Source organism: Peromyscus californicus, unplaced genomic scaffold (genome assembly GCF_007827085.1).
Source record: "Peromyscus californicus insignis strain IS unplaced genomic scaffold, ASM782708v3 Scaffold_4__1_contigs__length_199733344, whole genome shotgun sequence".
In the NCBI taxonomy this organism is placed as follows: domain Eukaryota; kingdom Metazoa; phylum Chordata; class Mammalia; order Rodentia; family Cricetidae; genus Peromyscus; species Peromyscus californicus.
Window position 1 is genome coordinate 25879962 of NW_026294562.1, and position 24938 is coordinate 25904899.

The following is a 24938-nucleotide window of genomic DNA, read 5'->3' on the forward strand; positions in this document are numbered from 1 at the left end:
TCTTAACCTGTTCAGAGAGCTATGTTTTACTTAAGTTGTGTAAGTGAGATTCCTATTCATCTTCCCCTTCACTGTTTGATTTACGGCAGACATTTTTCCATAGGGTAATCCATAATCTAAAAAGATTTTAGCCTCCCCTCCTGAAAGTATGGCCAGCATTTTCTTTCATCAGCTTGATACAGTACAAATTCTTATCCTAATAGTGAAATGTTTCACTAAACATTGCCCAGTGATTGGGTAAAGCCAAAAATTATTATAAGCCACAGTCATCCCAGGGTCCCCCCTGCTAGGTAGCTTCCCTGGAGCTGTGGGTTGCAGTCTGATTATCCTTTGTTTTGTATCTAGTATCCACTTATGAGTGAGTACATACCATGTTTGTCCTTCTGAGTCTGGGTTACCTCACTCAGGATGATATTTTCTAGTTCCATCCATTTTCCTGCAAATTTTGTAATGTCATTGTTTTTCTCTTCTGAGTAGTACTCCACTGTGTATATGTACCATATTTTCTTAATCCATTCTTCAGTTGACGGGCGTCCCTCCCGAAGCTGCACACTCGGTCGAAGAGGACGACCTTCCCCGAATAGAGGAGGACCGGTCTTCGGCCAAGGGTATACAAGTAGCGTGCTCCCCTGCTATAACCTCCAAACAAGCTCCCACCATTCTACAATTTTGTACCACCCAGATTACGTACAGACATAAACATGTTGTGATACGTAAAGTAAAGCCCTTACGTCTGGCTTTAAGTGAAATGTATACTAAAGACTTTGTGTCTGGCTTTTTTTTTTCTTTTCTTTTTTTTTTTTTTTTTTTTTGGTTTTTCGAGACAGGGTTTCTCTGTGTAGCTTTGCGCCCCTCCTGGAACTTACTTGGTAGTCCAGGCTGGCCTCGAACTCACAGAGATCCGCCTGCCTCTGCCTCCCGAGTGCTGGGATTAAAGGCGTGCGCCACCACCGCCCGGCTTGTGTTGGCCTTTGAGTGGAATGTTTCAGCACAGCCTTTGCTATGTTTGGTTTAATCAGTGGAGGCTGAGAAATTGTTTTGAGACTGTTTGAACCTTGAAGAAATGTTTCTCTGGAGAATCTGGAGCTTGCAGTTGCACCGACCTTGGTCCTAAGACACTCCTGGCAGACCTGGAGTTCTTAGTTTTGATTATGGTAGTCATAATTAAAAGGGACTGAGATTTCTGTGGATTGTCTGCTCTCATGGGCATCAAGAGCAAGATGACTTTGGTAGTTGGAACCTTACCCAGCCCCAATTAACCTTGTGTATGTTTGAAACTGGAGTGAGCTGCTGAGTGTCAGTCTTTTCCAAGAAGGCAGAACCCCTCTGCTCCTTCAGAAAACGAAGCCTTAGCATCTTGGTGAGCTTCTCTCTCTACTGCGGCACCTATGACCATCATTAAACAATATAAACATAAAAACTGACTCATCACTTACATTTGCTGAACTATGAAGCATGGAACTGAACATGTTTTAAATGCTTTCTTTCCCTGTATCCTCGTAACTTTGTAGGACAGCTTTTTATCACCTCATTTTACAGATGGGGAGATAAATAGAATGAGATTAAGTAACTTTTGTAGAATCACAGTTTGTACATTACAGAGCCTGAATTCAAACCCAGACTTAAAGGCTATATAACCTGTATTATTTCCAGTATTGAACAGTGGCCAATCTTCTATCATGAATAAACCCAAGTAGTAGAAGGGGGACCTACTTGGAAACAGGAGCTAATAAACTGTAAATGTATTAAAAATATCACACCACCAACAACAAAAACATCCTTCAAAGGTCAATCAAAATCAATATACTGGCAAATTCCTCTTAAATACAATTGATATTATAAAACTTAGGTGCAGAAGACAGCTTACAGCTCACCACCCACAACCGCTCCACTCTACGATCATTAAACAAAGGCCTATGAGGGTTAGATGGATAAGAGTGGACAGACAGTTGCAGGCAGTCAGCTGGCAGTGTGAGCACCAGGCGAAGCATAAAGGAATAATTTGAAGGTTCCTTCTCTCAGCTCAGTGCTTGTGCTACTTTTGACTACTTCAGTTTTGGCATGAAGTAGAAACAGGGAAAGACTGGAGTAGATTAGTCATAACAGGTGGTGTTTATATCACTGTCTATAAGAGTACTTTTCTAATAATTTAGCAAAAATAGAGCCAAGGGTGGGAGAAAGGAAGAAGGTGTGTGTGGAGGAATTGTGTAAGTCACAGAACTTGAGCCATCAGAACCAAATAAAGTGATGCATTCACTAGCTTTCGGGATGGACCTTCTACCACGTTCAGTGAAGTGTATGTAAAACGCAAGCATGAATGAAATGCACTTATAAGACTTCGTCATAGAAATACAAGTTATTTCTGTAGAAGCTCCTCTTTAACGAAATAGATGCTTCATACCAGATTGTCTTACAGAAAAGACTAGAGAAGGTTCTGATACCCCAGGAGGGCAAAGAGGCCAGCCTAGAAAAAGTGCTTCCCATTTCTTTCTTCATTCAGTAAATTATCTACCAAGTACAGACTACATGGGTCATGATGCTGGGCCCTAGAGACAGCTGGACTAAAAACTCAAGAATATTAGAAATATGTACATGCCCAGATCTGACAGTCACAGTTTCAGGAATATCTTACAAATATTTTGCAGATGAACAAAATGGCATATATGTGTATAAAGTTACTCATTGAGGTACTGTTTCTGCTAAGAAAAAAAAAAAGGTGGATACAATTCATTTTTTAAATGGGGTCTGAATGAAGGTGTACATCTAATATAATGTAATATAGTCGTAAAAAAAAGAAAGATAACTTAAATGAAACAACTGAAAATAACAACCCAAACTGCTGGACAATGTCCTTGTAGTTGTCTTTTAGCTAGGGAAATTATATATATATATATATATATATATATATATATATATATATATGTTTATATTTACATAAAAAATACAGGAGACAGAACAAAACAATGTGATAGCGACATACATGGAGCTACTTATTTTTATAGTTTTTAAAAACTCTTGAACAATTCTACTAACATTTAAAAGAAAAGCCCCAGGGCAGACACACTATAAATCTCAGCAGCTGCCCAGAGGAGGATAGAGGAGAAAAGGAAAACAGCTGAGCTATATGAGTTCAGCTGGCAGGGAGGTCAGCTGTATGGTGACAGGCAGCTGTGTGGTGACAGGCAGCTGTATGGTGATGGTAGGCAGCTGTATGGCGGTAGGCTGCTGTATGGCGGTAGGCAGCTGTATGGTGGTAGGCAGCTGTATGGTGACAGGCTGCTGTATGGCGGTAGGCAGCCTGTATGGTGGTAGGCAGCTGTATGGTGACAGGCGGCTGTATGGTGACAGGCTGCTGTATGGTGGCAGGCAGCTGTATGGTGACAGGCAGCTGTATGGTGGTAGGCTGCTGTATGGTGGTAGGCTGCTGTATGGTGGTAGGCAGCTGTATGGTGACAGGCAGTTGTATGGTGATGGGCAGCTGTATGGTGACAGGCAGCTGTATGGTGACAGGCGGCTGTATGTTGACAGACTGCTGTATGGTGACAGGCAGCTGTATGGTGACAGGCTGCTGTATGGTGACAGGCAGCTGTATGTTGACAGGCTGCTGTATGGTGACAGGCAGCTGTATGGTGACAGGTAGCTGTATGGTGACAGGCGGCTGTATGGTGACAGGCGGCTGTATGGTGACGGGCAGCTGTATGGTGACAGGCGGCTGTATGGTGACAGGCAGCTGTATGGTGATGGGCAGCTATATGGTGGTAGGCTGCTGTATGGTGACAGGCAGCTGTATGGTGACAGGCGGCTGTATGGTGGCAGGCGGCTGTATGGTGACAGGTGGCTGTATGGTGACAGGCAGCTGTATGGTGATGGGCAGCTGTATGGTGACGGGCAGCTGTATGGTGACGGGCAGCTGTATGGTGGCAGGCAGCTGTATGGTGACAGGCGGCTGTATGTTGACAGGCTGCTGTATGGTGGCAGGCAGCTGTATGGTGACAGGCTGCTGTATGGTGGTAGGCTGCTGTATGGTGGTAGGCAGCTGTATGGTGACAGGCAGCTGTATGGTGACAGGCAGCTGTGTTGACAGGCTGCTGTATGGTGGCAGGCTGCTGTATGGTGACAGGCAGCTGTGGTGACAGGAAGCTGCATGGCTGGCAGGGAAGGTTTAGAGGAGTGAAGCCACAGCACTGAGAAGACAACGTGTTAGGAAGGGCAGATAGAAAAGAGAACAGGAAAAGAGAAAACTATGCTTTCCAAGTAGTTCCAAAAAGCAGGCAGACTTCTGAAGGTGCATGTCTGTGCTCTGTAGGAGACTGCCTGCTGTGGGGGTAGAAATACAAGGAAGAAGTACACTATCCATTAGAGGGATGATTTTTCTACCATCTCTTTAGAGTGCCTTAAGGTGAGCCTGCTTTTGAAAAACATAAATGTGATATTTCAAAAGGTTAATTCTGATCAAAACAACAGCCCTTTCTCTCTCCAAAATATACACTTGAGGAGCAGGGAATAGTAAAATACATAAGTAAACCAATGCAACAAAATATTTTTTTCAGATATACATTTCTCCAGGAATAGTTAAGAAAATAACTAAGACACTTACCCTGGCTTAGGGGAAGGTAGTAGAGATTTAGCTCAAGATCAGTTCATGTTCAAAGGAAACCTGGATCTCAGGGTCACTTGAGGCCTTGGAGACACTCCCAAGGTAGAAATCCTTAAGTGGCAAATCCTTTGCTCTCACCAGACAGAAAGCCCTGCACTGGGTTTCCTCTAACTGCTTATTTCGGTCTCTCCTTCAAACTGCTCCTAAATGGAAACTCTGTACTAACCCTGCAAATACATCACAGGACCCTCATGCAGATCTAATCACTGAGTTAGGTCCACCTTTTCCTTTGGCTATTTCAGAGTGACGAAGATGCACTTCTCAAGTAAGAACTAAAGAGCTCATGTCACACCAAGGCTCTGTCAAGAATAAACTCATACACCAGCTGAGCTGGGAATGAAACACTGGCCTCCAGGTAACTAGGAGTTTACATCCACTCTTTCCTGAAATACTAAGAAAGAAGAGATCTTTCAAAAGGCTTGAGGAAGAACTTCTTTTAAAGGTGTTTTATGCTTTTTTTTTTTAACATGTTTTAAATAAGTCTAAAGGGGGGAAAGAAAAATACAAAAAAAGAAAAAAGTAAAGACTGTCTCATTACCCACACAACTCCACTCCTACTTTACTTTCTTCTAGGTCATTTTTTTGAAGATGCATCATCTCCAGCAGCTGTTATAGTAGGTAAAACGCCTACACTTCTCAGCTTTTTCAAAGGACAGCCAACTTGACAGGCTTACCTAGTCACATGATCTGGAGGGAGGAAGGATCCCTCAGCTGTTAGAGAACCCACGCTGGGCTTCCTCAGCTTTTCTAACACCACTTGGAGATCAGATGGGAGACAAGTTGTTAAGAGAATACCTGGCCATAGGTCCTGCTAACAGGACAGGAAGCAAAGGATAAAACTGCTAAGAATCAAACTTCAGAAGAAATAACCTCACGGACAAAACCAAGGAATTATAAGAATACTTCCATAAAGACGACTAGTTTAATTTTCAGTCAATAGAAGAACTCTCTGTGTAGCACCTGTGACATGTGCACACACCAGGATGAAGGACACATTCAGAAAGAATGGCCAGATGTTCTAGCAAGTTCTAGTAAGGTAAAGAGGTCTGCTGAAAGACCTATCCATCTAGAGTGACATGTGCAAAAATTCCAAGGGGAGTTATTCCACAAGACTGGCTCCTATGAGAGAAAAACAGGTAAGAAATTGGAGTTTGGCTAGGGGGAACATACTTAGTCAATGAATCTACTCAAAAACCTGTAGGCACAGGAGGTGACAAGCCTAGTTCACAATCAAGTGTGGTGATAATTTGTAATCTAAGAAATAAAGCTTGCTTGAAGATCAGAGGACAAAGTCAGCCACAGAGTTAAACACAGAGGTCAGTCAGTGGTGGCACATATCTTTAATCCTAGCATTCGGGAGGCAGAGATCAGTCTGGATCTCTGTGAGTTCAAGGCCACACTGGGTTACATAAGATTGATCCAATCTAGGAGAGAAACAGAGCCAGGCAGTGGTGGCACACACCTTTAATCCTAGTATTTGGGAGTCACACACCTTTAATCCCAGCACAGGAAGTGATATGGCTGGGCAGAGAAAGGAATATAAGATGGGAGGAGCCAGGAACTAAGCCCTTTTGGCTGAGGACTCAGAGGCATTCAGTCCGAGGATTCATGGAGATAGGGTCTTGTCTTCCATTCGGCCTGAGGATTTGGTAGTGGTGAGAAGTTTCTCTAGTGGCTTGTTCCTTTGTCTCTCTGATCTTTCAGCATTTACCCCAATATCTGGCTCTGGGTTTTTATTATAAGACCATTTAGGATTTGTGCAACAATCAAGGTATCTGTACAGATAGGAGAGCAAGAGATTGGCATACACATGGTACACAGACACACACGCAGGCTACGCACCCATGCATAAAATAAACACCCATAAATAAAATAAAAAAGAAAGGGTTAGGTAGACTCAGAATGGAGACTCAGAGGCTAAGCAATTTAACAGAAAGTCCAAACCAAGGTTACTGCTATCCATCACATTGTGACTCACTATCATCCTCCATAGCCCACAGTTCAGTTTTCTTAAGGTTTACAGGTCCCTGCTGTGCCGAATTGTATCCCTGTATCCTCTTAAATGATATGTTAAAGTCCTAAACCTCAAACCTGTGGGCGTGGCCCTAAAATAGGGAGACTATCCAGATTCTAAGTATAAAACCTAGCACATCCTTCCAGACTTCTGACCTACAGAGCTGTGAGCTAATAACTGGGTGCTGTTTCAAAACCATTGGATCATGACAATTCATTATGTAACAATAGAAAACAATATGATGAGATTTTATATGACTATTGTGAAGGTCCAATAAAAAATTCTTCCTAAATTATGAAAATAAACGTTATTATTCAGTTGATATGTCTAAATAGAAATCGTTTTCCATAACTCATCTAATTCGTCTAATTTTCTTTATTTCTCTATTTCTATAATGCTACCACAATTATAGCTTTGTTTAACTGTGTTGTGGAACTGTGTAAAACACATACCTCTGGGATATGACCCATGTGTGATGGAACATATATGTGAGGGTGAGAGTGTAAATAAATCAGAAGAAGGAAGATGTTATCAGGCAAAGGTTAAGAAATGAAGTGCTATGGATCTAACTTTTAAGATTGTACAGTAGGTCTCATGTCAGCATGCACTGCCAAAATGAACATTTGGTTAAGAATAATTTACCACATATGTAGTTATTTTGTCTGGCTAGAGTATGGGGGCATCCAAACTTCAAATATTTGTTTTGTGTTGTTACAGGGTAAGGGACATTGAAGAAAACGTAAATAATTTATATCTTCTATGACAAAAGAAGTTGTATAAAGCTGGGTGGTGGTGGCACATGTCTTTAGTCCCAACACTCAGGAGGCAGAAGCAGGTTGGTCTCCATGAGTTCGAGGCTAGCCTGGTCTACAGAGCTAGTTGCAGGATAGCCAGGGCTAACACAAACAAATCCTGTCTCAAAAAAAAAAAGCTATATAAAGAAACACTAATAACATATATCTAATCCTCCTGATGGAAACCATCTACAGATTTGTGAAGAGCCTTATAGAAGAATCAAAATATATACTCAAAGTATAAAAGGTTTGATCCACTTAAAAATATTGGAGTCAAGCCAGGTGGTGGTGGCACACACCTTTAATCCCAGCACTCAGGAGGCAGAGGCAGGCGGATCTCTGTGAGTTCGAGGCCAGTCTGGTCTACAAAGTGAGTTCCAGGAAAGACGCAAAACTACGCAGAGAAACCCTGTCTCGAACCCCCCCTCCCCCCAAAAAAAATCGGAGTCAAAACCTACCTTTATTTTATAATTGCTTCTTTTAATTTTATAATATACTTTAGGCATTTCCCCCATTTTTATATCCTTATCACATTCTTTTTAATAGAAGCACAGCATTTACAATAAAAAATGATATAATTTAGTTGCCCAATCTCCTGTTCCAGATCCTAGTACAGACAATGTACACCCTTTCCCTTCTGTCTTTGCACACAGACAATGCTACTTCCTTAGACTAAACTCCTACAAGTAGAATTACTAGGTTGCTGAGTCTATCTGCATATTTGAAAATCTTCTGCATAGTCTTTCAGTACTTTTATAATTAAATAGTTCTACTATTTTTGAGAGGTCTGCCAGTTGTTCTAATTATGCTTTTTGAATAATTTAATAACACTTATGGCACTCGGAGGGCATGGGTCCTCCTATGTCCTCTTGGATATTTATCCTTATAAATCAAGTATGGAATGATTTTGCCAACTTTTCCTGAAGAACTGCTGTAATTATTAAATATGTAGAATAAATTGGATGATGCTTCTATGGTTTTTCCATTCAAACTTTTTGTCTTTTGATAGTTTCATATTTTCTCTATATAACTTTTGCCTATTTCCTTTTGGGGTTTATTTCTAGTATCTTATATATTTTCTATCATTTTTTCTAATAATCTGCTGCTTAAATATTGGCACTATATTAAATATCTGTATCATATTTATATGCTGTCATGAAGGTCAGAATATGAAGTGCCCCCACAAAAGGCCCATGTGTTGAAGGCTTACTCCTTAGGTGGTGGCAATATTGAGATGTGAATGGATTGTGAATGTGTAAATTTCATCAATCTACTAAATCCACCCATGAGTTTATACTGTGGGATGGTCTGTATGTCAAATGTGTTGCTGATTGGTCAATAAATAAATCACTGATTGGCCATTGGCTAGGCAGGAAGTGTAGGCGGGACAAGGAGGAGAATAGAGCTGGGAAGTGGAAGGCTGAGTCAGGAGACACTGCCAGCCACCATCAGGACAAGGAAGATGTAAAGTACCGGTAAGCCACAAGCCACGTGGCAAGGTATAGATTAATGGAAATGGATTAATTTAAGCTGTAAGAACAGTTAGCAAGAAGCCTGCCACGGCCATACAGTTTGTAAGCAATATAAGTCTCTGTGTTTACTTGATCGGGTTTGAGCGGCTTGGGACTGGCGGGTGAGAGAGATTCATCCTGACTGTGGGCCAGGCAGGAAAACTCTAGCTACAAATGGCGTCCAACGTGGTGCCAAGAGTTTCCACCTAAAAACTAAAAAAAAAAAAAAAAGATTCTAAAACGGAGCTAAAAACAGTTCCTAATTGTCTCTCTCAAATGAGCGGCAGCTGCCGGTTTAAGCTACTGGTGGGTTCCTAGCGTGTGCGCTCGACCTGCGGTATGGCGGGAATGAGGCCTCTGCAAGTGGCACATTAAGTTGCTTGATGGATTTAGCCTTTGCTAGTACAAAACAAAAAAAAAAAAGAGGTTTCTGGGCTACATGCTGCTTGGATAAAAGCACAGACCCACGATGGCTCCCAGAGCTGGCGGTAAGCATACCGCCGCCATGTTGGGAAGCTGAAGTGGGCAGAGCCAGCAGCTACAGCACCAGCACCGTTTCAGGCTTAGAAGGCTGCAGTTCAAAACAATAGGCTCAAACTAATATAAAAAAATAAGCCACGTAAAGATGGCTACCACACAAAGAATCTGGATTATGATCTCTTTGATATTCGTAACTAAAGAAAAACATTTGATTACAAAAGCTGTTGAGTTATGCCAAAATGTATATTTTAAAGGTACCTTGACTTCAAAATTTGGATATAAGGATATGTTGCTTTGGAAAGGAGATTCTGCTTTTGTTTCCACAGAAAGCCAGAGGCTATGGATTTGTTCCAGATTAAGATACATCAGGTTTGACCAGCCAAGACCCCCTGAAAGGTCTCCGATGACACCATGGCCCAGATGATCCAACATCCAGAACCATTTCAAGGCAACTGGCTCAGACGATACACCCTCATGGACTACTCCATAATCCTAAAATATTCTTTGTGTCCCCATAAGATACAGCGCCCCCCTCCAGTAGGAAGTAGTAAGAGAAGCTACGCCCAAATTCCCAAATATACCAAGCTGACTTTGGAGATGTGTAAAGGTTAAAACCTTCCTTTTTAAGAAAAGAAAAGGGGAAGTACTGTGGGATGGTCTGTATGTCAAATGTGTTGCTGATTGGTCAATAAATAAATCACTGATTGGCCATTGGCTAGGCAGGAAGTGTAGGCGGGACAAGGAGGAGAATAGAGCTGGGAAGTGGAAGGCTGAGTCAGGAGACACTGCCAGCCGCCATCAGGACAAGGAAGATGTAAAGTACTGGTAAGCCACAAGCCACGTGGCAAGGTATAGATTAATAGAAATGGATTAATTTAAGCTGTAAGAACAGTTAGCAAGAAGCCTGTCACGGCCATACAGTTTGTAACCAATATAAGTCTCTGTGTTTACTTGGTCGGGTTTGAGTGGCTTGGGACTGGCGGGTGAGAGAGATTTGTCCTGACTGTGGGCCAGGCAGGAAAACTCTAGCAACAAGTTTATACTAAAGGGACTATTAGAAGGTATGGCAGAAAGTCGGTCACTGGGGGCATGACTTTTAAGGGCTATCTTATGCCTGGTCTCTTCTTGCTTCTTTCTCTCTGCTTCCCAGTTGCCATAAAGTAATCAAATATTGCCTCACATGCCCTCCCTACTGTATGTTCTATCCCACCACAGGCACTGAAACATAGAGCCAAGCAACCCTAAAGTAAAACCATGAGCCAAAATATAAATCCTTATTCATTTAGGTTGTTTCTCTCAAGTATTTTGTTACAATGGTAGAAAGGTTAATGCAAATGTATTATACAAAGATACATACAATATATTTTACATATGCATCATATTCTACATATATCATAGCTCTCACTCTAATCAGACTTTACTATTCACTACTTTTTATTTTATTCTTACTCTAAATAACACCTAAAACTTTTAGGTTAAAAGTAATGATTCTAGATCTTCTTGTAAATATGTACATAGCTTATTTCTCTTTTTTCGTAATAACCAAACTTATGAAAACAGTGCTAAACAATTACAAGTACACTGTAAGTAGTTTACTCCTCTAACAAACTTTCAGCCAGGACACACAGACCATTACCATTCCTGATGTTCGGGAGAGCCAGATGGGTAGGCGAGCTTCTGTTTTCTGCGGCTTCTTTCTTCTGGGTCACTGTGGAGACAAAGCTGCTGAAAGTGGAGGTCTGGCCCTTGGGTGCTCTGTCCAAGCCCTAAAAACAAAACATTCAACATTTTAACATCATTTCTCCTGACGGTAGCTAAGTAATTTTATTGTAGAAATCAAAGTGTTATCATAGAGATTTTGCTTTTATGACAGAAAGACAATGAAACTGTTATATATGCAACTGACCAAATCTCTGTGAGTAGAATTTGTTAACTGTCATAACTGTGAAATAGGTATATTACCACCATCCCCTTTCTAAACCTTACCAGTTTGTACATAGTTAGATGATTGACATGGTTCTGTTATGCTAAGAGAAGAAGAATTCCAGCACAAAGGTCCAGAAAATATTTTTTAACAAAATCATAGAAGAAAAATTTCCTAATCTAAAGAAGGACAGCCTATAAAGGTATAAGAAGCTTAAAGAACACCAAATAGACTGGACAAGAAAAGAAAGTTCCCTCACCACAGATTAATCAAAACATTAAACATACAGAACAAAGAAAGAATATTAAAAGCTACAAGGGAAAAGACCAAGTAACATATAAAGGCAGACCTATCAGAATTATACCCAGCTTCTCAATGGAGACTCTAAAAGCCAGATGGGCCTGGACAGATGTGCTGCAGACCCTAAGAGACCACAGATGCCAGCCCAGATTACTATACCCAGCAAAATTTCCAATCACCATAGATGGAGAAAATAAGATATTTCATGATAAAGTCAAATTTAAGCAACATTTATCTACAAATTCAGTTCTACAGAGGGTGCTAGAAAGAAAACTCCAACCTAAGGCAGATAACAACACCCATGAAAACATGGGGAATAAATAATCTCACACCAGCATAACCAAAGGAAGGGAAACACACACACCACCACCGCCGCCGCCGCCGCCGCCGCCGCCACCACCACCACCAACAACAAAATAAGAGGAATTAGCAATCATTGATCATTGATATCTCTCAATACCTGATATAGAAATATAGTATATAGACAAGATGGGATAAAAGGGTAGATTATTGAATCTACTTTTAAAGAGCAACAACTTGCTTGAAATATTTACTTTGCTATGGATTTTAGTTTATTGATACAAATTTAAAATTAATTTTGTTATAGTGTATGTATATTTTTACTCTTGTTTAAGGTATTGTTTATACAATTCATTTAAAATTGTAATGTAAAATTAAGAGATACAGATTAATAATTAGTCATCTATGACTAATTCCCAAACTTATGGGACACAATGAAAGTGCTGCTAAGAAGTAAGTTCATAGCACTAAGTACCTACAGAAAGAAATTGGAGAGATCTCATACTAATGACTTAACTGAAAGCTCTAGAACAAAAGTAAGCAAGCTCACCCAAGAGGAGTAGGTGGTAGGAAATACTCAAACTGAGCCTGAAATCAATAAAATAGAAACAGAGAACAATACATAGAATCAATGAAACAAAGAGTTGGTAAACTCTTATCCAAACTAACTAAAAGACAGAAAAAGAATATCCAAATTAACAAAATCAGAAATGAAATGGGGGATATAACAACAAACACCAAGGAAATCCAAAGAATCATTAGGTCATACTCTACTCCACAAAATTGGAAAAATCTAAAAGAAATGGATAATTTTCTCAATATATACCACTTACCAAAGTTAAATCAAGATCACATAAACAATTTAAATAGACCTATAACCCCTAAGGAAATAGAAGCCGTCATTAAAAGCCCAGGGCCAGATGGTTTTAGCACAGAATTCAACCAGACTTTCAGAAAAGAGCTCATGCTATTACTCCTCAAATTATTACACAAAATAGAAATAGAAGAAACATTTCCAAATTCATTTTATGAGACCACAGTCACTCCAATACCCAAATCACACAAAGAGTCAACCAAGAAAAAGAATTACAGACCAATTTTCCCCATGAACATTGATGCAAAAATACTCAATAAAATACTCGCAAACCAAATCCAAGTACACATCAAGAAGATCATCCACTATCATCAAGTAGGCTTCATCCTAGAGATGTAGGAATGGTTCATGAAATGAAATGAAAATCTGCCAATGTAATCCACCATATAAACAACCTGAAAAACAAAAACCACATGATCATCTCATTACATGCTGATAAAGCCTCTGACAAAGCTCAACACCCCTTCATATCAAAAGTCCTGGAATGGAGCACATCTGAATTAATAAGGGCAATTTACAGGAAGTCTGTAAGAACATCAAATCAAATGGAAAGAATCTCAAATCAATCCCACCAAAACTCAGGAACAAGACAAGGCGGTCCATTCTCTCCATATCTATGCAATATAGTACTTGAAGTTCTAGCTGGAGCATAAGACAACTGAAGGAGATCAAGGGGACATAAATTGGAAAGGAAGAAGTCAAAGTATCATTATTTGCAGATGATATGATAGTATGTGGTGGTATTGTGTTTCCTGAAATACTGTGCACTCTAATAAACTAATCTGGGGTCAGAGAACAGGACAGCCACAATATTAAACATAGAGGATAGTAGGCAGTGGTAGCACTCACACCTTTAATCCTAGCATTCCAGAAGCAGAAATCCCTCTGGATCTCTGTAAGTTCAAGGCCACATTGCAAACAGCCAGGCATGATGACACATGCCTTTAATCCCAAGAAGTGAGCCTTTAATCCCAGGAAGTGATGGCTGACAGCAAAAAGATATATAAGGTGTGAAGACCAGAAACTAGAAGCATTTGCCTGGTTAAGCTTTTAGGCTTTTGAGTAGCACAGTTCAGCTGAGAGGCTTCCAGTCTGAGGAAACAGGATCAGCTGAGGAATTGGCAAGGTGAGGTAGCTGTGGCTTGTTCTGCTTCTCTGATCTTCCAGTATTCACCCCAATACCCAGCCCGGATTTGTTTTTATTAATAAGACCTGTTAAGATTCGTGCTACAATAGTATACATAAGCAACCGAAAAAATTCTACCAGAGAACTCCTACAGCTGATAAACACTTTTAGTGACTTGGCTAAATACAAGATTAACTCAAAAAAATCAGTAGCCCTCCTAAACACAAATGACAAACAGGCTGAGTAAGAAATCAGGGAAATACCACCCTTCATAATAACCACAAATAAAACATCTTGGGATAAACTCTAACCAAGCAAGTGAAAAGGACAAGAACTTCAGGTTTTTGAAGAAAGAAATTGGAGAAGATGAAAAGATCTCACATGCTCATGAATCAGTAGGATTAATACAATAAAAACAGCCATTCTACCAAAAGCAATCTATGGATTCAATGCAATCCCCATCGAATTCCAATACAATTCTTTACAGACTTTGAAAGGACAATACGTAACTTTACATAGAAAAACAAAAAGAAATCTAGGATAGCTAAAACAATCCTGTATAATAAAAGAACTGCCAGAGGTATCACCATCCCTGATTTCAAACTGTATTACTGAGTTATAGTAACAAAAACTGCATGGTACTGGCATATAAATAGACAGGTGTACCAATGAAATCGAATTGAAGACAGACATAAATCCACACACATATGGACACCTGAATTTTGGTAAAGAAGCCAGAAATATACAACGGGAAAAAAGAAAGCATTGTCAACAAATGGTGCTGGTCTACCTGGATGTCAGCATGTAGAAGAATGCAAATAGATCCATACTCATCACCCTGCACAAAACTCAAGTCCAAGTGGATCAAAGATCTCAGAATAAAACCAGATATACTGAACCTAATAGAAGAGAAAATGGGGAATAGCCTTGAACACATTGGCACAGGAGACAACTTCCTGAACAGAACACCGATAGCACAAGTACTAAGAACAACTGTTGTGTGATATTTTGTTTGTGTTCTGACAAAGCTTGCCTGGAGATCAGAGGGCGGAGCTAGCCACTAGTTAACCACAGAGGTCAGGTGGTGGTGGCTCACACTTTTAATCCCAGCACTTGGGAGGCTCATACTTTTAATCCCAGTACTTGGAAGGCTCACACCTTTAATCCCAGCATGATTGGGAGGTGGAGACAGGAATATAAGGTGGGTAGAGACAGGATCTCGGTTCCTCCATTCAGTCTGATGATGGTTCATAGAGGTAAGAAGTCTCTAGTGGCTGCTGCTCTGCTTCTCTGGTCTTTCAGCTTTACCCTGATATCTGACTCCTGGTTTTTATTAATAAGAGTAATTAGGATCATGCTTCAAGCAACAATCAATAAATGAGACCTCATGAAACCGGAAAGCTTCTATAAGGCAAAGCCCACTGTCAACAGGAAAAAATGACAGCCTAGAGAATGGGAAAATTTTTTTTACCAACTCCATAACTGACAGAGGGCTAATATCCAAAATATATAAAGAACTCAAGAAACTAGACATCAACAAACCAAATAATTCAACTAAGAATGGGGTACAGATCTAAACAGAATTCTCAACAGAAGAATCTCAAATGGATAAGAAACACTTAAAGAAATGTTCAACATCCTTAGCCATCAGGCAAATACAAATCAGAATTACTTTCAAGATTCCTTCTCACACCTGTCAGAATGGCTAAGATCAAAAACACAAACACTCCTACATTGCTTGTGGGAGTGCAAACTTGTACAGACACTTTGGAAATCAATACAGCAGTGCCTCAGAAAATTGGGAATTGATTTACCTCAAGATCCAGCTATACCACTCTTGGGCATATGCCCAAAGAACACTCCATCCTACCACAAGGACAGTTGCTCAACTATGATCATTGACGCTTTATTCATAATAGCCAGAAACTGGAAACAACCTAATGTCCCTTATCTGAAGAATGGATAAAGAAAATGTATTGCTCAGCTGTTAAGAACAATGATATTATGAAATTTGCAGGTAAATGAATGGAACTAGAAAAGATCATCCTGAGTGAGGTAACCCAGACCCAGAAAGACAAACATGGTATGTACTCACTTTTAAGTGGACATTAGCTGTTAAGTAAAGGATAACCATTACTTTTATGGCTACAATCCACAGACCCAGTAAGGCTAAGTAACAAGGAGGGATTAAAGGGGGACACCTGGATCTCTGTGGGAAGGGGAAATAGATTTTGAGGGTGCACTATGTGTGAGTGGGGATGAAGGGATCAGGTGGAGGAGAGTGGAGGGAGAGAGTGCTGGGAGAGATGACTGGAATTGGGGGACATTTCAGGGGAAACCTAGTGCAATGGAAACTCCCTGGAATCTGTAGGGGGGTGGTATCCAAGACTCTGAGGGATGTGGGAGGATACGGAGCCTGAACCAGCCATCTTCTGTAACCAGGCAAGGCTCCTAGCAGTGGGACTGGGACATCAACCCAGCCACAAAACCCTTGACCTACAATCTGTCCTGCCTACGAGATTTTGTGGGTAGTGGGTAAAGGTGGCATAAAACTTGTGGGAGTGGCCAACCAATGACTGGTCCAACTTAAGGCCCATGCTACAAAAGGGAGCCATGTCTGACACTGCCTAATGGCCAGGAACCAGGGGCTAGACAGTCCAGAGACTAGGATAGAACCAAACAACTGGGAAAAAAACAAGTCAATGAAATGATTCCTAATGATATCCTGCTATACTCATAGACTGGAGCCTAGCCCAACTGGCATCAGAGGGGCATCATCCAGCAATTGATGGGAACAGATACAGAGAATCACAGCTGAACACTAGGTAGAGCCAGGGGAAGCCCATAGTAGAGGGGGAGTGTTGTGGAGTATTATTTTAAGATAGTTTAAGATTTGTTTATGCTGTGGAACATCTATTTAATGATGTAAAGATGTGTTGCATTCTTTTATGTTGCATTTGTTTAACTCTGAGAAGTTGTGTTACTTTGCCTGTTTAAAATACCTGATTGGTCTAATAGAGTTGAAAGGTCAATAGCAAGGCAGGAGAAAGGAGAGGCGGGGCTGGCAGGCACAGAGAATAAAGAAGAGAAATCTGAGGAGGAGGAGGAGGAGGAGTGAGAAAAGGAGAGGACTCCAGGGGCCTGTCACCCAGCTACACAGCAAGCCATGGAGTAAGAAGTAAAGAAAGGTATAGAGAATAGAGAAAGATAAAAGCCCAAAGACAAAAGGTACATGGGATAATTTAAGTTAAAAAAAGCTAGCTAGAAAGACGCCAAGCTAAGGCCGGGCATTCTTAAGTAAGAGCAAGCCTCTGTGTGATTTATTTGGGAGCTGGGTGGCGGGTCCCCCAAAGACTAAAGAGTAAGAGTAAAAACAACCTATAGAATATAGGGGAGGAAGGACTGTAGGAGCCAGAGGCGTCAAGGACACCACAAGAACATGGCCCACAGAATCAACTGAGCAGGGCTCATAGGGGCTCACAGAGAATGAAGTAACAAATGTGGACCCCTATAGGTCTGAGCTAGGTCCTTTGTATGTACTTTATGATCGTGTAGCTTGGTGTTCTTGTGTGACTCACAACTGTGAAGTGGGGGGTGTCTCTGACTCTTTTGGGACCCCCTTTCCTCTTACTGGGTTACCTCATGCAGCCTTGAAATGAGGGTTCGTGCCAGTCTTATTGTATCTTGTGAGGGCACGTTTGGTGGATATCTCTGGGAAGCCTACTCTTTTTTTGGAAGGTAAACACAGGAGGAGTGGCTATGTGAGAGAAGGGAGTTGGGGGGAGGGACTGGAAGATTAGATGGTGGCTGTTCACTTGGTTCTGTATTTGTGAGTGTATCTTCCCCTTTATTACTTTCATAAATCCTTGTCACTCCCTTAAACAGACTCATGTGGATTTCTCATAATAGGAAACTATAGTCAGGATATAATGGACGAGAGAAAATAAAAGTAAAAATAAAACAGGCATGGTGGCACATGCTTGTAATCCTAGCACTGAGGAGGTGGGCACAGGCAGATCCTTGGAGTTTGCGGGCCGGACTCCAGGTTAGTTGAGAAAGACCTTGCCTGAAAACACAAAGGTGGAAGTGCCTGCTGATGGCTCAAACGTTGTCTGCTGATTTCCACTGCACATGTATATATACACACTTGTATACACTTGAACTTGCACACACATGTGTAACTGAACACATAAAAATATGCACACGTATACATATGCTCCACCCAAAATGTGAAAAGACATTGAGAATCTGAAGGATGTATTTCCACAAGAACATAGGTGCATTTTTTTTTTTTTTAATTTTTCGAGACCAGGTTTCTCTGTGTAGTTTTGGTGCCTGTCCTGGATCTCGCTCTGTAGACCAGGCTGGCCTTGAACTCACAGATATCCGCCTGGCTCTGCCTCCCAAGTGCTGGGATTAAAGGCCTGTGCCACCACCGCCCAGCTAGATGCATATTTTTAATGTGTGACCTCTTTGGCTGCTCACAGACTTTGCTATTGCTATTTGCTTATGCAGCTCAGTGAATCCCAAGTTAATATTTCTTTGTTAGAGTTAGAGGACACAACACTGTCTATAAAAGTATGAAGACCTGAGTTTGATCCAAACACCCAGTTAATTGGCCAGGGTAGCTAAGTGGTGAGGGGAGACCTTGTCTTAAAAAATAATGTGGAGAGCAACTGAAGAAGATGCCCAGCCCTGACTTCCACACTCGTGTGCACACACACGTGAACATCTACACATATATAGAAAAGTTGAACATATTATGTAACTGAAAATATAGTCTTTTAATAGATATGGGAAAGGAATCACAAGTCTTGGAATCATAGACATGTATGTCAAAGGTCTTATTAGAACTACAATATAATGAATACTCAAGAAATGATTATTACTGGTATAACACCACACTGGAACAAATCATTCACTGGATGTTTACTATACCCCTACTACTATATTTGATGCTTTAATCCATTAAAGCATTCTTATGATACAGATACTTGTGTGGCTAATCTTGGTTGTCAACTTGGCACAAGTGGAAAGAGAGGACCTCAACTGAAGAACTGCCTCCATCAGACTGGCCTATGAGCATGTCCGTGAGACATTTTCTTGACTGCTAATTGATGCCGGAAGGCTCAGTCTACTGTGGGGAGTACCATCCCTAGGCAGGTGGACCTGAGCTGAACAGGAGCCTGGGAACAAGCCAGTAAGCCATGTTCCTCCATAGTTTCTGCTCCAGGTCCCTGTCTCGAGTTCCTACTTTGGTTTCCCTTGATGATGGACAGTATAGTATAAGATAAAACAAACCCTTTCCTCTCCCAACTTGTTTTTGGGTTGTGGAGTTTATCACAGCGATAGAAAAGCAGACTAGAACAGTACTCACACTTCATTGTACAGATGAGGAACTTGAAAAGTCATCCATGCTCAAGTTCACCGACCATGGGAACCAGAGTTCAAACTCCAGTCTACTGACTATCAAGTCTACACTTTTAAATCACCATATCACAGAACCTCTAGCTTGTGGGGGCCCACAAAGGCTCCCTAGTAAGACCTTACTCAAAGTCAGAGAATCTGAGCTTGCTGCATAATGGGATGATCTGGTCATGGGCGTGGTTACCAGGTATATTGAAGGGTCTGCACTTGGCTGTACATTGTGCTTTGATCTTTGTGTACATTGTGCTTTGAAAGGGGGAGGTCTTTTGCCTCGCCCCTTGGTAGTGTATAAAAAGCCCTTTGATATTGCACTCGAGGCAACCGGGTATTGACCCAGGACCCTCCTGCAGCTATCCTGTTTGCCTTTCTTATCATCTCTTTCTATCTATTTATCATTTCTCCATTCCTCTCTCCTCCCCACAAGAACCCTTCACCAAGTCAGAGCTGGACTCAGATGGACTCCCACACTAGTTATAGTAGCCATTGCTAGTCGGGGCTTGACCTGTGGAAATAAAAATGTTAAATACAATATACTGCCAAGTTTCCTAACTACTCTTTGTGCTTATACTTTTATTGATGTTGAATGATATTTAATAACTTCAGGAGCAACTCAACGAGCCAGAGGAAATTAACATACATACAAAATTAAGTATACTTTAGGGAGACCTCTAATGCCCTAATGATCTAGGAAAGGCTTGCAGTTTTTCCCTCTCCCTTCCTTCACCTTGTCTTAATAAAGATGAAGCCTCCAGGAACACTGCTTAGTTCACTTGTGAGATTTTGAAATACTAATAAAATAATTAATTTAGTTAGCAACTATATAACCACTATAGTCCTATTCTCTCTTACATTTGTAACATTGATTCCCAAAGGGAATAGAGAAAATTGAAAAAAGATACATAGTATTGGGAGATAAATCAACCCAATTTCAAGAAATGGAACCTGAACTGATATAGTTGAAAGAGTGACTAAAAGATGGCAGCCTGGTCAACCAAGAACGAAATGGCAAGAACTATTTATAGTCTAAGTTTGAAGCAGTGAGGATGAGAAACTGTTGAATAAGTTATAGGAGAAATGAACAACATACAATGCTTGAAATTTCAAGAGAAAACATATTTTGGCATCTCATTGCAATGAAGAGGGCTAATTGGAGGAATATCTTAGGGTGATGTAGGCATACATACAGTTTGTGAGTAACTAGACAAGGAGCCAAGGCTCAGTAGCAAACATGGTTTTACATGATAAATTAACTGACATTTTCTAATAGGGCTTTGTATACAGGAACAAACAATATAAGGGTAAAACTGTTTGATGTGAGATAGTATAGGAAGTAAAGAGTAAGTGATGAAAGAGAAGAAATTCAGAAGAAAGCAATATGTTAAAAAACTAAGAAAGGGGGCTGGAGAGATGGTTCAATGGTTAAGAGCACTGACCGTTCTTCCAAAGAACCAGTATTTGATTCCCAGCAAACACATGGCAGCTTACAACCATCTGTACCTCCAGGGAATCCAACGCCCTCTTCTGGCCACTAAGGACACCAGGCAAACACATGGTGTGCACAGATATCATGCAGGCATAAAACACATATACATAAAATAATTTATAAGAAAGCTGGGTGGTGGTGCATGCCTTTAATCCCAGCACTTGGGAGACAGCAGCAGGTGGATCTCTATGAGTCTGAGTTCAACTTTATCTATGAAGTGAGTTCCAGGACAGCCAGGGCTGTTACACAGAGAAACCCTGTCTTGAAAAACCGATAATAACAACAACAACAGCAATAATAATAATATCAACCAAATATAATAATAATAACTATTATTATTATGGGGTTATTATTATACTATTATTAGGGTGCATCTATCCCAATGAATAACTATGAAATCTTAAGAGATAGCACAGACAAACAGATTCAGTGGGATGGAATGGCAGAAATCATGTGAATGAACTGACCATGAATGGGAAGCTAGAGAATGAAGGCAACGACAGGGACTGACGAGAAAACTCTGATGAAGTTGTAGGGACTGAAATGCTGATGAACATTGCACCCCTTCTTAAGCTTCGACCTGCCACACACACTATAACCGACTTTCAGGGTTTTCAGTCTTGTCTGGAGTTCTACAGAAGAATACTAGAGATGAAGTCTTGGAATATGGCCAGCCTGCAAACAGTGGGCTGTATGTGTTGAAGAATAGACAGTAGGAGGATACTCAACCAGCTGTTACAGATTGAAACACAAAGAGCTGAGGGTGGGAGGGGGCAGGGAGCTGAACTTTAAAAATTCATTGAGAGAAAAATATACTCAAAATACTTCAACCTAGTAATAAGTAATAGAATTCATTCTCTGAGCAGAGATGGTCCATGAATTTATTAAATAAGTTCATATTTGAAGCAGCAGAAAAGTCTAATTATAATAATTTTTGTTTTGCTAGTACCTAACATGGGCCTCCACAGTTTTCTGACTATATAAACATTCAGGTTATATATTATATTACAATATTAAATAATATTAAAAAGTTAAATACACAAATACTTAGAATACCTGCTCTGCTCATATTAACACATAACGATGCATTTCAACCTTATTTTCTTTGAATATTTGAGTCCTACTTTCAAAATCTACTGAGGAACAATATCTGAGTCAAATATCTAATTTCTTAAATCATATTTTCTATTAGATGCCCAAAGGGGAGGTATCCAGTTTTCATTGATCACTTTTAAGTACTAATTTCTGTTGTGAATATTATTTTAGTACAATCTACTTTGATCATCCTCTAAGAACTGCCTTAGAAGATAAACATTTTTGTTTACATTCCAACACAATACTTGATAAAGGTATAATTGTCTCTGTTCCATCATACAATGATATAAAATGGTAATCTCTCCCCTATCTTACAGTCTCTGAAATACACTAAATTGAATTTCTACATCTACAAAACCCATCCTTCAGTCTCAAGGAATGCAGGGTAGACTAGCTATGATGGATATAAAAACTACTTTTTACAAAAGAGTAAATGGTTTCCTGAGGTACTCAGTAAAGGTCATTATGTCAAATGAGTAACAGGCAAATACATCTGTATGTTTTAAGTTAAAATAAGCAATACTTAAGATCTCTTGCTTTGTCAGTTTCTAAAACAAACTCTCCTAGCTACCAATCAGGAGCATATCAGATATAAGGCCTCAAGTGTATTTAGAATCCATAAAAGAACTATTTCAGGTCTTGATACCAGGTAAGATATGTTCTCTTTTTTATTCTTTCCCTGACGCTGGATTACAAAATCCCAAATACTAATTTTATATTCTTAAATTGTGAATTTTCAGGTACTCTTAATTTGTGAACTTTTTTTCTAAACTACATAGTACCAGTCCCCAAGTAGAATTTTTATATGAACTGTATCCTTTATAGGATATTAATAAAGATAAAGATTTTGAAATAATTTTATTATTACTTAATTGACACAAGGCTCACAGAAGATACAGTTTACTTTTTTTTTTTTTTACAAGACTCTAAGCTCAAACTAACATTATTTTCCATTACAGAAGTCACAATGCAGAGGAGGATCTGTGATTGGTATGTAAAATGAATAAAAATTTTCTTAATTAAAAAAAATACATGTGGGGGAGATGACTGGAAATGTAGTCATTTTCTGGCCACAGAGGTTCTGCTCTTTCTGAGACATACGGCAGAACCATAGATTCCCCAGAAGAGCTGTTTTATATTACTGGCTTAAACAGACCCTCTGAGTACCATTATACATGCACAGCAGTTTGATAATTCTACCCATAACAGACTAAAATAAACCAATACACTTTAATCAAAAAAAAAAAGAAGTCGCGATGTAATTAATCTTAACAACAACCAACAACTGACTGTTACAGGCATCAGCACTTCAGCACTGAACTTCAGTGTTCACTTACCATCCGGAGGCAAGGTGGCCTCTGAGATGTATTCATCTGCTTCACAACACACACACACACACACACACACACACACACACACACACACACACACACACACACACGAGGGGGGGGGGAGAAGCTCTTACACAGCACAATACTTGTAGGCTTTATTTTTATCTGTGTATATGCCTGGCTGTGTCTGCGTAGGTATGTGCGTTAAGTGTGCAGGTGTGCAGAGGCAAGAAGAGGTTATCAGATCCCATGGAGCTGGAGTCAGAGGTAGTTGTGACCCATCCAACACGGGTGCTGGGAACTGAATTTCAGTCCTCTGGAAGAGCAATAAGCGCTCTTAACCAATGAGCCATCTCTCCAGACTCAAATACTATTTTAGAATAAGGTCATAATCCTACCACTAATTAATAAGAATCTTGCTGTTCTTTAATAAAAACTTTTGAATTAACACCAAGTTAATTTTATTGTACCTTTGATAACTAAACTTCAGAATAACTTTTCAATTCAACCTAATTAGTAAAATTTCAATAAATTTTATATTTAAACCATGCATTCAACTATAGTCATTCCAGTCGTTGATCCCCACCTCTGGGGCTGGGGATGGAACATAACTTTGTGCATGCTGGGAAAGTGCTCTACCACTGGGCTACGCTCCAGTCCAACTATATTCATTCTTAACAATAGTTTAACTCTTATCTAAAATGCCACACAGATCCCTCCTAAGGTAGGAATATCAACTTAAGAACAACTAGTTATTTGTATAAGGATCAACATAAAACATCTTACCCATACATTTAACTGTAATGCTAGAAAAAGTAGGTGAAAAATCAGGTATCAAAGCTTCTCAGAGCCTTCTCAGCTCCACTCACTTCCTCATTTAGCCACTGTGGATCTTTTTTTCCTCAACTCTAAAACCAAGGAAGCTAATTTTAAGACAACGCCAAAAGCACATGCTAATTCTTGTAACACTAAGCTGATACCCCTTTTGCAGCTACTTTTTCTTCTTCAAAAAGAAATTCATATGAATTCTCACATATACCAGTCTTGAAGAGTTCAGAGTGCAGGGCATCTCTTCATTCTGTGAGGCCTGGAAAAGGGATGGATTGGTACAGAGCTTACACTCCATACAGAGGGCTGAGGAGAAAAGTACCAAAATAAGAGGAATAGCAAGGGCTGGCTGACTTACAATTTCTCAGTACAGATGTAGATTTTTTTGTGTATTATTTTAGATTTCATATCTATTATGTGATACAGGTGCTATTATTATTTTCCTCACTTCATAGACAAAGAATTACAAATAGCAAAGTGGTCTTACACTTGACATTTTGGGGGCATTTTCTAGTTCACAATTTATAAACACATTTTTTTCCAATTGTTAAATATAGTCAAATTATTTTTGTTCCAAATCCTGGGCTAAGCAAGAATGGGAGGATAAGCAGATGTGCATTCTGGTTTTGCAGCCAAAAAAAAAAAAAAAAAAGTTGAGAGACTTTACAATCCACTCAAAATTAGATACCCAGGATATGTATTTATATAGCTACCATTCCTCTTTTCTTAACTGAAAACTCTTTAAGGACTATTTTAATCTCTCTGAGAGGTTATTTTTAACTTTATCAGATTCC

General features: G+C 39.9%; 1 protein-coding gene across 4 annotated transcripts in view; it reads right to left on the reverse strand.

Annotated features, from left to right (window-relative positions):
• Hectd2 (HECT domain E3 ubiquitin protein ligase 2) overlaps window positions 1-24938 on the reverse strand; it is an 83164-nt gene that overhangs the window by 52627 nt on the left and 5599 nt on the right. For 3 of the 4 annotated variants that reach the window (XR_008222917.1, XM_052761148.1, XM_052761150.1), the window contains exon 2: window positions 11093-11222. Coding sequence is in view for 3 of the 4 variants with exons in the window: in XM_052761148.1 (XP_052617108.1) it covers window positions 11093-11222 (130 nt within the window). In the remaining variant the exon portion in view is untranslated. Of the gene's footprint in view, window positions 1-11092; window positions 11223-24355; window positions 24537-24938 lie in introns of those variants that run through there. The other variant, XM_052761149.1, reaches the window with a different exon arrangement.